This window comes from Strix aluco, chromosome 3, assembly GCF_031877795.1.
Source record: "Strix aluco isolate bStrAlu1 chromosome 3, bStrAlu1.hap1, whole genome shotgun sequence".
Classification (NCBI taxonomy): Eukaryota; Metazoa; Chordata; class Aves; order Strigiformes; family Strigidae; genus Strix; species Strix aluco.
Window position 1 is genome coordinate 105,149,049 of NC_133933.1, and position 15,963 is coordinate 105,165,011.

The 15,963-nt window shown below is 37.9% G+C and overlaps 1 protein-coding gene across 8 annotated transcripts in view; it reads left to right on the forward strand.

Moving 5' to 3' along the window:
• Positions 1-15,963, forward strand: part of DST (dystonin) — a 316,145-nt gene that overhangs the window by 289,165 nt on the left and 11,017 nt on the right. For 7 of the 8 annotated variants that reach the window (XM_074819863.1, XM_074819864.1, XM_074819867.1 and 4 more), the window contains 12 exons: positions 486-655; positions 971-1,130; positions 2,569-2,763; positions 3,968-4,096; positions 8,221-8,364; positions 9,214-9,402; positions 10,171-10,300; positions 11,115-11,278; positions 11,591-11,753; positions 13,218-13,372; positions 13,533-13,607; positions 14,334-14,351. In XM_074819863.1, the coding sequence (XP_074675964.1) occupies positions 486-655; positions 971-1,130; positions 2,569-2,763; positions 3,968-4,096; positions 8,221-8,364; positions 9,214-9,402; positions 10,171-10,300; positions 11,115-11,278; positions 11,591-11,753; positions 13,218-13,372; positions 13,533-13,607; positions 14,334-14,351 (1,692 nt within the window). The remainder of the gene's footprint in view (positions 1-485; positions 656-970; positions 1,131-2,568; positions 2,764-3,967; positions 4,097-8,220; positions 8,365-9,213; positions 9,403-10,170; positions 10,301-11,114; positions 11,279-11,590; positions 11,754-13,217; positions 13,373-13,532; positions 13,608-14,333; positions 14,352-15,963) is intronic. The other variant, XM_074819870.1, reaches the window with a different exon arrangement.

Here is a 15,963-nt window from a genome sequence, read left to right on the forward strand (position 1 = left end):
GTTTCCCAGCTTGACCATGCTGAGCTAAAACAAAATGACCTCAGTAGCCCTTGGGGTGGTCTACACTGGCTTGAAATCTTAGTATGTAAAAATGTAGTATGAAGACTGCTCAGTTCATGGCTCCCAAAGTAGCAGTTCTTTCACATTCTTCTGACTACCGGGCAGCCCCTTGCTGAAATTTAGGAATATTAAGCTAGGACAGGATTCATTGCTTTCCCTGAAGGAGGGGTTTTCCAGCGGCTGTTCCAGTAGACATCGAGCTACATTCCCAGAGTCCCAAAGGCAGGGACTCTGCTAGTGTCAAGTCCCATATAATTTCAGGTGCACCGTGGTGCTAGCAGACTAGAAATTTTGCAGGAAGTTTAAAATTTTCTTGCAGCAACATTTACAATTTCCATTGCAAATAATATGTCAAAGATTAATTAACTGTGACCTGTAAGCAGTTAATGCTATATGGGTGTTTTCTTTTTCTTCCATATGTACAGGAATTCCAGAAATCTCTTGGCGCCAAACATTCTGTGTATGATACCACAAATAGGACTGGACGCTCCCTGAAAGAGAAAACCACCTTGGCTGATGACAATTTGAAACTTGATGATATGCTGAGTGAACTAAGGGATAAGTGGGATACAATTTGTGGAAAATCAGTGGAAAGGTAAATGAAAACCAGTTTAATTACTCAGCAGATAAGAAAAAAGGCTTAGGAGAATTCTTTTAGCTTCTGTTTTGTAAACGTAAAACCAGAGTGGCTGGCTTGTTTGATAATTAAGAGTGCCAAAGCAGTAAAATGCTAGAAATGCATACTTTCCTGATGGTATGTAAGAGGACTGGGGGGGTGGTGGTCCCACTATTTAAAAAGGGAAACACTGATTTAAAGCTCTTAGTTGTTATCATTTTATGCTGAAAATATTTTCTTAAAGTGTGTGAATGATTAGTATGTGTGTTCATTTTTATTTTTTTTTCCCCCTAGACAAAATAAACTGGAGGAAGCCCTTTTATTTTCGGGACAATTTACTGATGCTCTGCAAGCTCTCATTGACTGGTTATACAAAATCGAACCTCAGCTAGCGGAAGATCAGCCAGTACATGGAGACATTGATTTAGTGATGAACCTGATTGACAATCACAAGGTAATTCCAAAAATATTCTTTTTTAATTTCTAGATCGCTCATAAGTGCAGCATTTTAATGCTATCTTTATTTGTCTATTCTGTAATTTTTAGAAACATGGAATAGTTTTATAACTCAAATATGTCATCAACAGTGGAAAATGCTATAAAACGTATGTGGAAGAAAACGACTGTTAGTGACTTATTGACACCAGTTAGCATTGAAATACTCTGTTTAATGCTGCTATCCTGTATATTTATGAACATCATGTCAAAAATGACAAGTGTGTATTTATGAATATGTGTGTGTGGGCAAGAGGTGGCAAAAATTATTTTACTGGAAATCTTTGGGGGAGACAGGGGTTTTTATTTAGTACATCTGCTAGCCAAATGTCCAATGCGCTCGTCATGACTACAGCAGTCTTTCAGACCTGCAGGGCTGCTGCATATTCACGGCGAAAAATAGTTCTAATGCCTAAGTTACACATGGGAGTATACAACTACACTATGGCTCAGGAAGCCTACGCTGGCAAGCTGCAGTATTGTGTTACTGAAGTGTTTTTGGAGAAGGGAGCAAGTAGGAGATATAGTACTGCACCTCTGAATCCCAGTTTTGCAGTTCAGTATATCAGAAGAAACAGCAGTTGAAGTTAATGGTATTGAAAGGCTGCACAGCCAGAGCTCTGGAGCCTGGGAGATTTAACGAGGTGAAGGTCCCTCTGTTCACCCACCAGTGACTTTCAGTATCCACCAGTATCCAAAGGCTGTTCAGTGAGGAGGAGATTCTGTCCCTCATGAAAAAAACGATATGGAAACATGGATTGTCTATAAAGATTAGCCTGAAATATGCTCTAATTGCTTCTGAAATCCCATGGTATATCACAAGTCAGTCATAGTTAGTGGCAAGGTATACTGTAATTGTCATATCTTTTTATTAAGAGCTTCCTTTATGTAACTGAAGCTTGTTCCATTTGCAAATATGAACATACTCTCACATAAATATATGAATATGTGGCGAGATCTACAGCCTTACAGTCAGACTCCCAGATGGGGTGTTATTTCTGTTTTTACGATTTCAAACATTCTCCTTGATGGTTAGCATTTTATCTGATCTTTTCCTGCCACAGCAATCCTGTGCATTAATCAGTGTGTCAGATCAATTGCTTTGATAAAGAGTGTAAAGGCAGCGTGATCAGAAGGCTAGATTTCCCATGCATTGCATCAGGATGGGTTCTCAGGATCTGCCTGACATTTTTCTACCATATTCCAGCTTTGTTAGGATAGGGTAAAGTGTAAATATCTTCCGATGGAATTTAAGAAGCAGAACTTGTGTGTTTTGTATCATTTAGATGGAATTACTCTTGACTGAATTAAATGCGTAATTTGATTCCTTCTTATAAACCAGTAGTTTTTTGTTATTCTTTACATAATTACGCCTTTGTGTATTTGGTGGTGCCTAGGTTTTCCAGAAGGAGCTGGGAAAAAGAACAAGCAGTGTCCAGGCTCTGAAGCGCTCTGCAAGGGAGCTGATAGAAGGCAGTCGTGATGACTCTTCCTGGGTCAAAGTCCAAATGCAGGAGCTAAGCACTCGCTGGGAGACAGTTTGTGCCTTGTCAGTATCCAAGCAAACACGACTGGAACAGGCTCTTCGGCAGGTAGAGGAGTATTACTGATGCTGCGTGTACTTTATGAGAAGCAGTGAAAATAGCTTGCAGTCTGGTTGCCAAAAATTCAATTTCCGTTTCGCTTAATATCATTCAATTTAACTTCATTCGAAAAATACTCATTTTCTTGCTCATGCATTGCTTACCTTGTCTCTATCCCTTTACCACACCACATAAATAATGCCTCTTAGCATTTATTATTACTGTTGTTATTAGTCTACACCACAGATGCAAAGCAAATGTTTCAAAGACCTTACCATCTAAGGAAATCACTGAAGTTACAGTCAAGCGTGAAGGGTGATTAAGAACGATGCCCCCTTCACAGGAAGCTGGAGATTGCAATCATATTTATGCCCTTCATGCCTTGTTGGAAAGAAGTAAATTTGTGTACTGAAAACTTGTTTACACTGGCACAATTACAGTGCACAGTGAAGTATGTTGCAGAAAAAATTGAGTGTGCTGAGTGCACTCAGGAGCTAGAACAGTGTATGTATGTCAGTATTGGCTGGTACCAATCCCAGAGAAATAGGTCCATCTGTATTGTTTCCAAACCTGAGATAATACAGATGTACAACTCTGTTAAGATACACTAGCTTGGGTTGATGCTCCTGCAATATTGATGTAGCCACTGTGTAGAAAATTCCTGCCCTGCTTTTCCCAGGGTACTGTGTTTGTCCAGCTCTCTGATCTCTCAGCAGGCACAATCCTGAGCTACCTCAAACACAAATTGTGTCTGAATATTGCTGTGCCCAAAGGTGGAACTTTCTTGTTTTCTCCAGACATAAAAGGGTCAGTCAACAACGGTCTGTCGATTAATTTTGCTTAACCAGTGATTTAGGCTATGCAGAAAATATAGTTCTCATCTCTCCAGCTGGTCCGTGAAAGCACCTCCCATGTAATCTGTCAGTGTAAAGGCATGACATTCTCAACTGAGCTGCAAGTATACTATAAATCAGATGGCTAAAAGCATGAACAGGCTTTTAGGCTTCCTGTAATTTTTTGGGAAGCATGAGATATTTTTATAGTTATGAAAATGTAGTACTGTATATCATTGACTTTTTAATGGAAAGTTAATGTGCCAGTACTGCTGCGTGATTAATGACTCCAAATGTGGGCTCAGTCTCCTTGTGTAAGCTGCAGTGTGTCTGTCAGATCACCTCATGAGTAACCGTGACTACTTCTTGTTTTTTAACAGGCAGAAGAATTCCACTCTGTTGTTCATGTCCTTTTGGAGTGGCTGGCAGAGGCAGAGCAGGCTCTTCGTTTCCATGGGGTCCTTCCAGATGATGAAGAGGCCTTGCGTACACTGATAGACCAGCACAGGGTAAGCAAGAAAATGAAGAGGGACCTCTTCATTCTAACAGGTCTATTAGAGAGTAAAGGAAAAGAGGCAAAGTCTATCCCATATAGTCATATCCAGCATCTAGTGTTTGTTTTTGCAACTGTTTCTATAGAACCATAGAATGGTTTGGGTTGAACGGGACCTTAAAGATCATCTAGTTCCAACCCCCCTGCCATGGGCAGGGACACCTTCCACTAGACCAGGTTGCTCAAAGCCCCGTCCACCTTGGCCTTGAACACTGCCAGGGAGGAGGCAGCCACAACTTCTCTGGGCAACCTGTTCCAGTGCTTCACCACCCTCACAGTGAGGAATTTCTTCCTCATATCTAATCTGAATCTACCCTCTTTCAGTTTAAAACCGTTACCCCTCATCCTGTCACTACCCTCACTAATAAAGAGCCCCTCCCCATCTTTCCTGTAGGCCCCCTTTAGGTACTGGAAGGCCGCTTTAAGGTCTCCCCAGAACCTTCTCCAGACTGAACAACCCCAGCTCTCTCAGCCTGTGCACCTGGGAGAGGTGCTGCAGCCCCCTGATCATCTTTGTGACCCTCCTGGACCTGCTTGAGCAGGTCCATGTCCTTCTTCTACTGGAGCCCCCAGATCTGGACACAGTACTGCAGGTGGGATCTCACAGGAACAGAGTAGAGGGGGAGAATCACCTTCTTCAACCTGCTGGCCACACTTCTCGTGATGCAGCCCAGCGTGCGATTGGCTTTCTGGGCTGCAAGTGCAGAAATAGAGAAGCTAGAAATTGAATGGAGTTGACACTTTTGTGCTGATACTGGTGTTGGGCTGTTCAAGCAAATAATGGGCCTTTAGAAAGTTGCTGTAAACATTGAGACAGATGCAAATCCCTCTGTGGAATATATGCTGCCTGACAATTATAACACAGTCCGCTACAGTAGCGAAAGTATATCTGTTGTCTTAGCACCATTGAGCAAAACAGCATATACTTTTCTTTCAAGGTCATTTGTAAATGTCAGCAGAATGATGTTACCATCCATTAACCTTCTGTGGTGTTGAAACAGCATGCTGTCATGCTTCACATGCATTAGGTACTGAAATATTGCAGTGCCATAGGTGCAGTGCAGATATTAGATTATAGGCCATCAAACTAAGTTTGCAGTAATGAAATGGGAAAATGGCTAAGTAAGGAGCATAGAGGTTTTATTTTCAGCCTCTGAACAGGAGGCTACAAACATGCACATGTAAGCCCATGCAAAACTCTGCTTGTAAGTGCAGTAGTAATAGTAACGAGAATGTAGTGTAAAAATGAAATTTCTCACAATGTTGTAGAACAAATTATAAGAGTAATGGATTTCTTCATCATTGCTCTGAAGAAAGATACAAGAAAACTTAGGAAATGGAGGGTGTAAAAGCATCTGGTTTAAATCGAGTTTGGGAATATTATTATGCAGAGGAGTGCGTGCAGGGTATGACTATCTAATGGTTGTTAACTAGGGAGTTTTCAAGGTAAACTTCAAAACTTCAATGTTTTGAAGAAGTGTTCAGATTTAATTTAGGGCCCTGGAACCTGGGTGCTGTGCTTTAGCTGGCAACTGTGTATATGCACCAGTGTATGCTGACTGATGTTGGCAGTAGCAACCCGCTGTCTCTGATGCAATGAAATTGGTCTTTTAGCTGCTTTTCCTCCACATGTGCTTCATCAGTTCCCTTTTATTTAATTTTTTGGTCTTCTGAATACAGAGACAACTGTCTGAATGAAAGCTTAGGTCCACTGAAATAATTAGAAAATAAAATCTTAAACTTCTCTCTTTGCAATGTAGATTGATTAACAAAATATTTCTGTACAAAAGCTCAAAATTGTGCTGCCAAAGCTGAAGCATAAATGAGAACCTCAAAGCAGTTTGTCTTTCAGACAAGTTTGTCCAGCTGGGGAGAATAATCACTAGCACAACACAACCAACCTTAGTGTTAGATGTGGCCATACTGTACTTAAAATTCTTTTAGTAGACTTTAGAAGATGTTCTCCCAATGACATTTTCTTCTTAAAGGCCAAATAATGGAAATACAGCAATTGTCAAGCTAAGAAAGATTGTGGCACTGCTGCTTTACCACTCAATAAGCAGATACAGCAGTCTTCTTTGAATGAGTGGTCTCTCCTCTTAAGCTTATAACATTAGCTTTCAAAAAGAAAAAAATAATAAGGGAAAATATAATATATGATAGTAGTTTTAAACATCATGTCTGTATTATAATGCTGTGATATACCAAAAAATGTATGACTGACATTATTTACATAAACATGAAATGTATCTTCCTTGTATCACTGTGATTCTTGTAAAATAGTTTTAATGCATTTGTATCCAGCTACATGTTGAAAGCTTTCTTCAGGACAATATTTTATCCAAATGGTCCATCTTTACACCCATTATGACTTTCTTTTCTTGAATACTGCACGTGATTTAATGAATTCTACGATCTCAGGCAGAGAGGTTTCTGTCACTCGACATCCTCTCTAGGGACTGAGAGGTGTAGTGGGTTAATGCAGTGCATTAGTTAATGAGAAACATCCCATCTCCTCTCTTGTAGATGTGTCTATATCACTGGACTACCACAGAGTTCAATACAATCAGTATCCTTTACCGAGGGAAAGCTTAATATGCTATATGTAATGTGTCATAGATTTAGATTTTTGAGATACTCTAGTACAGTTGTGCAGGGAACACAGTGTTGTTGTTGTCGCCTGTTTTCCTCCTGGCCCTGGCTTATTTTGGTAATCTCTCTCTACAACCCACCTCCACTTTTCCAAAACCATTTTGAACTGAAATATTGTAAGAACTCATGCGTTCTTATGAAAGGAGATCAGGTCTTAAACTCTGACATGTATTTAAGCTTAAGTCAAAATCAGTTAGTAATGAATCTCCATAAATATATAGCCTACTTATTCCCAGCTTTTAGAACAAGGTAGAATAGATTTTCTTTTACACTTTTATCTCATAATAGCTTCATGTTTACTTTGTAAAGGCACAGGATAATGTCATTATGAGTTGTTGTAGAATCTGTTTTTAAAATGTTTAGGTGATTTTGAATGTTCTTGGATCTGACTTGGCTGATCTTTAATTTCTAGAATCCAAAAAGCCTTTTGTGGATGGAGAGAGGAAGAGTTAAACTTTCAAGAGACATGGTTCCATTGTAGCCTAATTAAAGATGTTAAAATATAATAAAAAATCCACTAAGCACTGAGAGATGTTAGCAGTTCCAGTTAAGGGTGTTCACAAAGTCACACAGACTTACACAACATTTAGACATAACAAAATAGGCAGAATAGTAAAACCATGTAGTAATATTTTTAATTTAAAAAAAATATAAATGCAAACTATAGAAAGGATGAGAGGAGTCCTTCAGGTTTTTTTGTTGTTCCCCCCCCCCCCCCCCCCCCCCAATTCTGGTCCTGCCACCCTTTCCTCTGCCAGACTCCGTAGGAAAATCAGTGGCTATGAGCCTGGATGTCTAAAGCTGTAAACATCTTATTGCTTTTACAAGATTTTTTCCAGATGGCAGTGCCTCTGAAAACAGCTGGCTAATTAGCAGTCTCCATCCCTGTTCTTGCTGTGTCCCTCCCCCCTCAGCTGCTGAATTTTCACATTTGTGTTAGTTTAGTATAGCTGCTCCTGAATTCCTCTATCATCTTGTCTGAGCATGTAATTATAGTTGGACATTTCCAGCCTCTGCTAGGAGCTTGATAGTTTATTATGAAGAATTACTGTAACTGACAGACAAACCAAGTCATCTGAAATTTTGCCAATAATGATTCTAACCATCATCTAGTTGATTTACAGCACTTCTAAAATGCTGTGATTTTCCTTCTCTTTTTAATAAGGGCATGTGTCTTTCAAGTATTTACAGTATAGTGGACTTTTAAGGATTGGCAAGCTGGAGTAAAGATTTTAGAGCTTCATTTAGTACTTTATATGGAATAGGCTTTTTTAACATTTTTAACTTTTCTAAGACAAATTAAACTTGCCTCTTGAAAGTTGAATCTGTTTGAGTGCTTGAGAGGCTCGTGACTTTCCAGACTGTGCACTCAAGATTTCTCTTGCAAATTTTGTCAACATCTAATTGCAATTGTTACCTCTGGTTTAGGAATTTATGAAGAAACTGGAAGAGAAAAAGGCAGAACTGAATAAAGCAACAGGTATGGGAGAAGCTATCCTAGCTATCTGCCACCCGGATTCCATCACCACCATTAAGCACTGGATAACAATCATCAGAGCCAGGTTTGAAGAGGTCAGTATATGTCAAGCCATCTTCATTGCAACAGTCCATCTTTGACTGGAACATAGCTGACAACTAACATGGTAGTTACACTGGGAGGAAATGATCCAGCTGTTGAGAACTAAACATCTAAAATACCCACAGTGATGGATGTGAATACCATGCTTCCCTAGGTTTTATTTTAAAACTTAGAGGGCTTTAAGAACTAAAGCAGATGGTCAAGCTTCTTTGTTTGTATGTATTAAAGGAAATACTGCCTGACGCTTCCCATGTGAAGAAAGCCAATAGTTTCTAGGGAGAAACTTGAAAATTATAAAGGAAAGAAAATACAGGGCAAACTTGAAGTATTTTCTGATTGCGTTAAGGAGGATTTGAGTCCAATATATTCTTAATCTAGAAGATTTCCAAATGATTTAAGTGACTGCAAGTAGGTCTCAGAGGGTGTACCACGCTCTCAGCTGCTAAGGTGGTATTTTCTGTGTATATTAAGTTTAAAGAAGAGTAAAATACTGATGTTAGCAAAGTATGACTTCAGGAATGCCCAGGAGGAAGATGGACACCAAATCATGTGTGATTCACTACCTTATATTGTTTGATAAAGTTCTTAATATGTTGCCTGAATGTGCTATTTTCTGCATTTAACAGCACCTAATCCTGAATATCTGTGGAAAAATATGTATTGAACTGGGGATTCTAGTTACCTAGCATCTTTAGTGATCAGCCACTACATCTAGCACCTTTGATAATCAAACATCAATAGGACTGGGAGGAAGCTCTGGGTTTACAGTTAGCAGAGCAATTTTAAATACGTTTTAAAGAATTTCAGTGTGCACACACTCATGCATTGGTTCTTTTATCAAGGTCTTAGCATGGGCTAAACAACATCAACAGAGACTGGCAGGAGCTCTGGCTGGACTTATTGCTAACCAGGAATTGCTGGAAGCCTTGCTGTCCTGGTTGCAGTGGGCAGAGACCACACTTACTGAAAAAGATAAAGAGGTTATCCCCCAGGAGATTGAGGAAGTTAAAGCACTTATAGCTGAACATCAGGTAAGGCATGTTAAGTGACAGGTGTCCTACACATTCCACAAATGGTGCTCACGTGTCAGCTAGGCTTCATAATCAAGTGTAAATCTCCTTAACTATTTTCTCTCCTAATAATCGAATCCCTTTTCAGATAGTCCGTTTTGTATTTTGTATGTGCATTGATGTGCTTATCATTTATTCAAAACAGGTAAAAAAGCAACCAGACAAACATTCAGTGTCACATTGTTCTAAAAGCAAACCTACAACTCCCTATAGGAACGATGATAATAATAATAAAAAACCCCCATATGTAATATGTAATAGTGCTGCTGCCTTAGAACTAGTATTGCAGTTGGTTTTGGATTTCAAAAATATGTTTACGAAGTGCCAGAGACAGCTGTTGGTGCAGTGAATGCTCATACCCCAACTTACATGCCAGACCTGTCTCACTTCTGTGAACTGCAGTCTGGACAGCAAGGAACACCTGAGTACTCAGAGTCAAAATTCTGTTGTACATCACCTCACCATGCACAGTTAATAAGGGAGCTTGACAGACTGTTTTTTAGATATAGTCTTCCTTTAAGAGCCAGGTCATAATGGTCTTAAGAGCTTATACTGCTGATTTTTGTTACCTACAAAACTGTTACCTGTGTCTTTTTTGTGAGGCTGGCATTGTAAGAGTCTTTCTGTGCCATTCTTATAACTTTGGTGTTTTGCTCTATTGTATGTGTTTTTCATTCCTGTGGTCACTTTTGTGTATTGTTAATTAAAACCACCTCTATCTGATCGCAGACATTCATGGAGGAAATGACCAGAAAACAACCTGATGTGGATAAAGTTACAAAGACCTATAAAAGAAAGGCACTTGAACCCACTCCAGTACAATCTCATATTCCTGTCCTTGATAAGGGGAGAGCAGGAAGTAAGTAATGAAGTATTTTGGGGCAGGTCACACACACCATTGCTCTATCTATAAAGATAACAGATTACTAATATTCTAATAGGTTTGATTAGCTTCTAGTGAAACAGGGTGAAATCCTCTTAGCTGATTTTTCTAATTATCTCTCACTTTTCATTGTGAAGAAATTTCTCATAGTAGACTTGTATTTTTAAATATTGTTCTATATTTCTTGAATACCTATTTTTAAAGTGTACAGCCTTTCACGTGCTATTAAACTTCCAGGAGTGTGCATGTGTGGAGTCTTTGAGAATCTACCATTATCTGAAAACTCAAAACAGTTTCTTTTACATAAAGATGTAGAGACAAAATTTTGCTCTTACTGTCTATGCTATGATACAGATCCAGTTAGTGTGTTCAGTGAAGTTGAATGGAAAGTGATTCATCAAGTGAGGAAATGGCTTTTTGTATTTTTAGATATACTTACCCATTGTATTTTATACTTAGCCATATGTGGAACCTGCTTCTAAAATCAGGTTGTTTACTTTGCAACTCTCTGAGAGATTTGTGAAGATTTTATTTAACCAGTGCAGCTTCATTAGTGCAGCCACTACTAGCTGCTTCTGGCTAGACTCATGTGGTCCTTCCCCAGCAATGGTAAAAAAAAAAACAAAAAACAAAAAAAACCCCGAACTCCCATTAGATGGAATCATAATAGGGTGTAGGCTCATTATTTGGGACAGGAAGGAGTAGTTTTAGGAAGGTCAAGCACCCTTCATGTGAATGTTTGTTTTGTTTGAACTGGGTGAGACTTACACATTTTATCATGTTTTAACAGGAAAGCGTTCCCCAACACCAGGCATATATCCATCAGCAGCCCAGGCGCAAATTGAAACCAAGAATCCACGGGTAAACCTTTTAGTCAGCAAATGGCAGCAAGTCTGGCTTCTGGCCTTGGAAAGAAGAAGAAAACTTAATGATGCTTTGGACAGACTTGAAGAGGTCAGAAAAGGACTGTACAGAATATACATTTTGCATAATTTTGTTTACCCTGGATTAAACTGTAAATACTGTAAACAACTTCCATATTTGTTATATTGTGTGATACAGCTAACTGAAAAAACTGTGATACACCCACTTTAATGTGCTTTAAAGCAGTCATTCTCATTTTGAACGTGAGGAGACTTAAGATGTTTAAAATATTTATGTAGTTCCTCAAAGAACCAGTTATTCAAAAGAATGCAGATGGTATCTCATTGATTTTCTAGATTGATTGATTTCAACTGAAAAAAGTTCTTTCTCTTTTTTATTAAGCTGAGAGAATTTGCCAACTTTGATTTTGATATTTGGAGGAAAAAATACATGCGATGGATGAACCATAAGAAGTCTCGTGTGATGGACTTCTTTAGGAGGATTGATAAAGATCAGGATGGAAAGATAACAAGGCAGGAATTTATTGATGGAATTCTTTCTTCAAGTAAGTTTTACAATTAACTTAATGTTGAACTTGGACCAAACATCTCATGAAGTCTTACTGTCTATATAGTGTACCCTGTGCAGTTTGGTGTGTTAGAAGGTCACAGATTTCCCTTTTGACGTCATTAATTATGATTAATTTAAACTATAATTATTTTACTTGAAAACATTTTTAGATTCTAGAAGCTCTTTCTAGTTCTTTTATATTGTGAATCAGATTACAAACGTCACATCTATATTATTGGATAATTAATACTTCACTGGTTTACTGAACTCGGATTGTCATTGGTACAGTACACAAGCCAGTTCAACAATTACTTTTCATTGATTAGTCAGAATAGTAAAAAGTACCTTATAAAACTTACCTATAAGTTTCAAAATCAGCTTATATGCTCATATGATTTTTATTAAAGAACTTACATGGAATAGTTTCAATTATAGAAGGAAACCATGTAATTTCTGAAACCAGTGTTTCCATGAACTATGACCATGTTCATATACCTGTATAATGAGGTCAAGAAATAGGACTAGGAAGGGACTTCCCTGATGGATTGGTATTCCTTAGGTATGCACAGTTGGTGGTAACGTAAGCCTTCCACATCGTGTCTGTGTGTGACCATGTTTCCCCTTAGCAACTGACTCCTAACAGATAAGGCCTACTACTTAAAATAATCCTTTATCTTCACATCATAGAGACTTTTGCTTCAAACAGTGAAGATACAGAATTGGGTTGCTTTTAACATCTCATGTCACAGTTATTCAGTAGGAGAGTACTGTAGTGTGTTTATTTCCAGTAAAATAGTTACTATATGTGCACATCTCTGTTTGCATGAATTGTCAGAAGTTGATGAAAAAACCATGATACCACCAAGAGGTTAAACAGCTTATTTAATTCTGTTGATATCAACTTGTTATAAATGCTAAATACTCATTATTTAATCCCTGTTAACCATATTGAAATTTTCTTTTGACTGTTTCGTAGAGAATTTCTGTGTGGGTCAATATTCTGCTGCTGTGAACTTGATCTAAAGAAGGATTTCACAAAACACCATGCATGTTTCTGCAGTGGGAAGGCCTTGCATTCCGAATTTAATTAACACTGAAATTCTCGCTTGACCTTTCCTCACTAACAATTTATCTTGTTAATCTATGGTATTTTATGCACTTTGAAGGTCAAAATGTTAAAAAAATACATATATCTTACATGTTAATCTGTACCCTCTCTTCTGTGTCTCTCTTCAAGCCACACTATGATATTAATTTTAATGCAATAGCTAGGTAACATTGGAGATCCAGATTGTTTTTTCAGAAAGGTTCCTTCACTCTTCCAAATTTCCTTGTTTTTATGATAAGCACTGTCTGTCACCTACTGCCTAAAAACCATTTAATATTTGTGGTAAAGCCTTTCATTGTAATGGGATTGAAAAGGCAAAACTTAGCTTTTGTTGTTGTCTTTGTCTTACAGAATTCCCAACAAGCCGACTTGAAATGAGTGCTGTTGCAGACATTTTTGATAGAGATGGTGATGGATATATTGACTATTATGAATTTGTAGCAGCTCTTCATCCAAATAAGGATGCATACAAGCCTCTCACAGATGCTGACAAAATTGAAGATGAGGTACATTCTCTGCTTTCTTAGGTTGCACTCTATTCTACTGGGGTCATGTTCTTTAATAATTAATGTTATTTTCACTCCTATATAATTTGAAGTTTACCAGTTACACAAATATTTAGAAGTGTTATATTGGCAATAATCATGCAGTTGTGGTTTCTTGCAGGTTACAAGGCAGGTAGCTAAATGTAAATGTGCAAAACGGTTTCAAGTGGAACAGATTGGGGATAACAAGTACAGGGTAAGTCTTCTAAGGACCTTCTTAGTTCTTTCAGATTCTTTGTATGACATGGCTATGCAAGGAATTAGGCTATAAACTGTTTCCAATGTATGGGAACTTCTAAAAGCTAACTGTATGCATACATACATATGCACATGGATACATACATACACACATGCATACATACATAAACAGCTCTTTTAAAGCCAATCTTTCTGCCTGGATACCTGAAGTGTTTAAACTGTAGCTGATTTTCTGTTAGTTTCATAAAAAAAGTGATATTTTCCTGTGGTATTGTGTTGTACTTTGAATACACTTTGGTAAAAGATTTTTAATCACTTTTATCCTCCCTTGTCATTTTTCTTCTGAAGGAGTGCAAGAAGTATGTTAGATATCTGCAGAATAATTTTAGATCGCAGAAAAACAAGTATCACATTGTAGAGAAAGATCTTCTACCCCTAGATTCAATAAGCAGAACAATTTCAGATGAAATATGCAATATTTGACTAAGAGGGTTTTACTAAATACTTGTAGATGATTTTAAAAGACCACAGAGACAGCAATGGGAAGGAAACAAAGGCCTTGAATATTTTCCAATATTCAATCCTCCGGATGGCTAGCTACCTGCTCTGAAGTAGATACTTTATTTAGAATGTCTGATGTGTTAGTTTGCATGTGTTCTAGAGTCATATAGATAATTTCCTGTAAACTAATCGTGTCTTTCTTCCATTTTTCATTTCTTATCAGTTCTTCCTGGGAAATCAGGTATAAACCAGTGGAATGTGTTATGAAGTCTTTTTTTTTCTTTTTTTTTTCTTTTCTTCTAACGCATAGTGATTTAAGCTTGCAATGGTCAGTCTTCTCGCCATCCTTTCATCTTCAGCTAATTCATTGCTGGTCAGCTGTGGTATTTCTTTAAATGCTATGGAGCATTCCTTGTCTCAGGATCGCTGCTCTTCAAGCCCTCACCTGCTTTCTTTGGCCATTTTCCTCATTAAGGAGATTACTTTTACAGGAACCAGATAATGGTCAGCAGCAATTACCATAGTAAAAAGTCTTGAGCATTTAGACTTCAGTTTTGTAATTACTATTATTTTATCAGTTTTCTGTTTTATAGCAGAATGCTTTAAAATTCTATGTTGTATTTTTTAGGCTATCAGATTAAAGACTAATCACAGTAAACACAGATCCCAGTGTCATATCACTTATTTATTACACATTAGGCGGAAAAGACTTTCATTTTCAGGAAAAAAAAAAAAAACCAAAACATCCCTGTTCAGTCAAGCAGACTGATTAAGAACCTATCGGACTGTTGGTATTTTATATACTGACACAGTGAATCATTAAATACATATTTTGGAAATAGGCAGATTAAACTTTCTGTTCCAGTTTAGACTATTCCCTCTCCTGAAGTGTTTTCAAAGAGCTATGGCAGGTCTCTAATGTATTGGAGCTGTGTTTAAGAATACTTTTTGTCAGTTGGGTCATCAGTGAGTCATACTGCAGTGGCACTGTACAGTCATACAGGGAGGATACACTAACCAGTGCTCACTTACTCCTGTGGTACATACTGTTACATAGCTTCTTAAGTTGTTAAATCATGCTTGCCTGGTGAGAATGGAAATACTTTACACAAACTGGATACCATTGGTATCTTATTCATGCTCTTATAAAGGTAATATGTATAATCCATTCTGGAAATGCTAGTGTTAACAGTATTAGCCATTTTAAATCTGGAGATGTTGAAAATGTAGTTTCATTCTTATTTACTGGCAAAGCCTGTTGAAGTATAGAAGAAAGCAGAAAGATCTTATCGCATGCCTCAAGCAATATATCTAAGTAATAATTTAAAATGTTTTCCACGTATAGAACAAGCCTCTATTTGAAAAGACTATTTGAAATTATGTTAATCCTCTTATCTACCATCCGTACTCTCAGATCTGGGAAAAGTACAGCATTTTTTGAGAGCAACTGACTCTTACTGATGCAGAACAGCATCATAGTAAAAAACACCTACAGCAGGTTAGCTGAAGCTTCCCTAGTGACAGTGATGTTATATGGCTATTGTCAAGAACAGGCCTTTTTGTAGCTTAACCTAGACTTCCTTTACATTTTTATCCCAGTGGTTTTACCTGTGATTATTTGAAACAATGGTTAATACTGTTCAAGGAAAGTTGGTATCCAGACTGTTTTAAGAAGCAAAATGGACTGAGTTACCATCAGGAAAAATGCCTTGATAGATACCTAGTTACTTTCCAGGAGCCCCACTGTCTGAATTAACCACAGCCTAGGTAGGCAGTTTCCAAAGGATACTCTATCAGACCCTTTTATAGTTGCCTGATGGGGTCTAAATGAAGAATTAAGCTGGGTTGGGGAA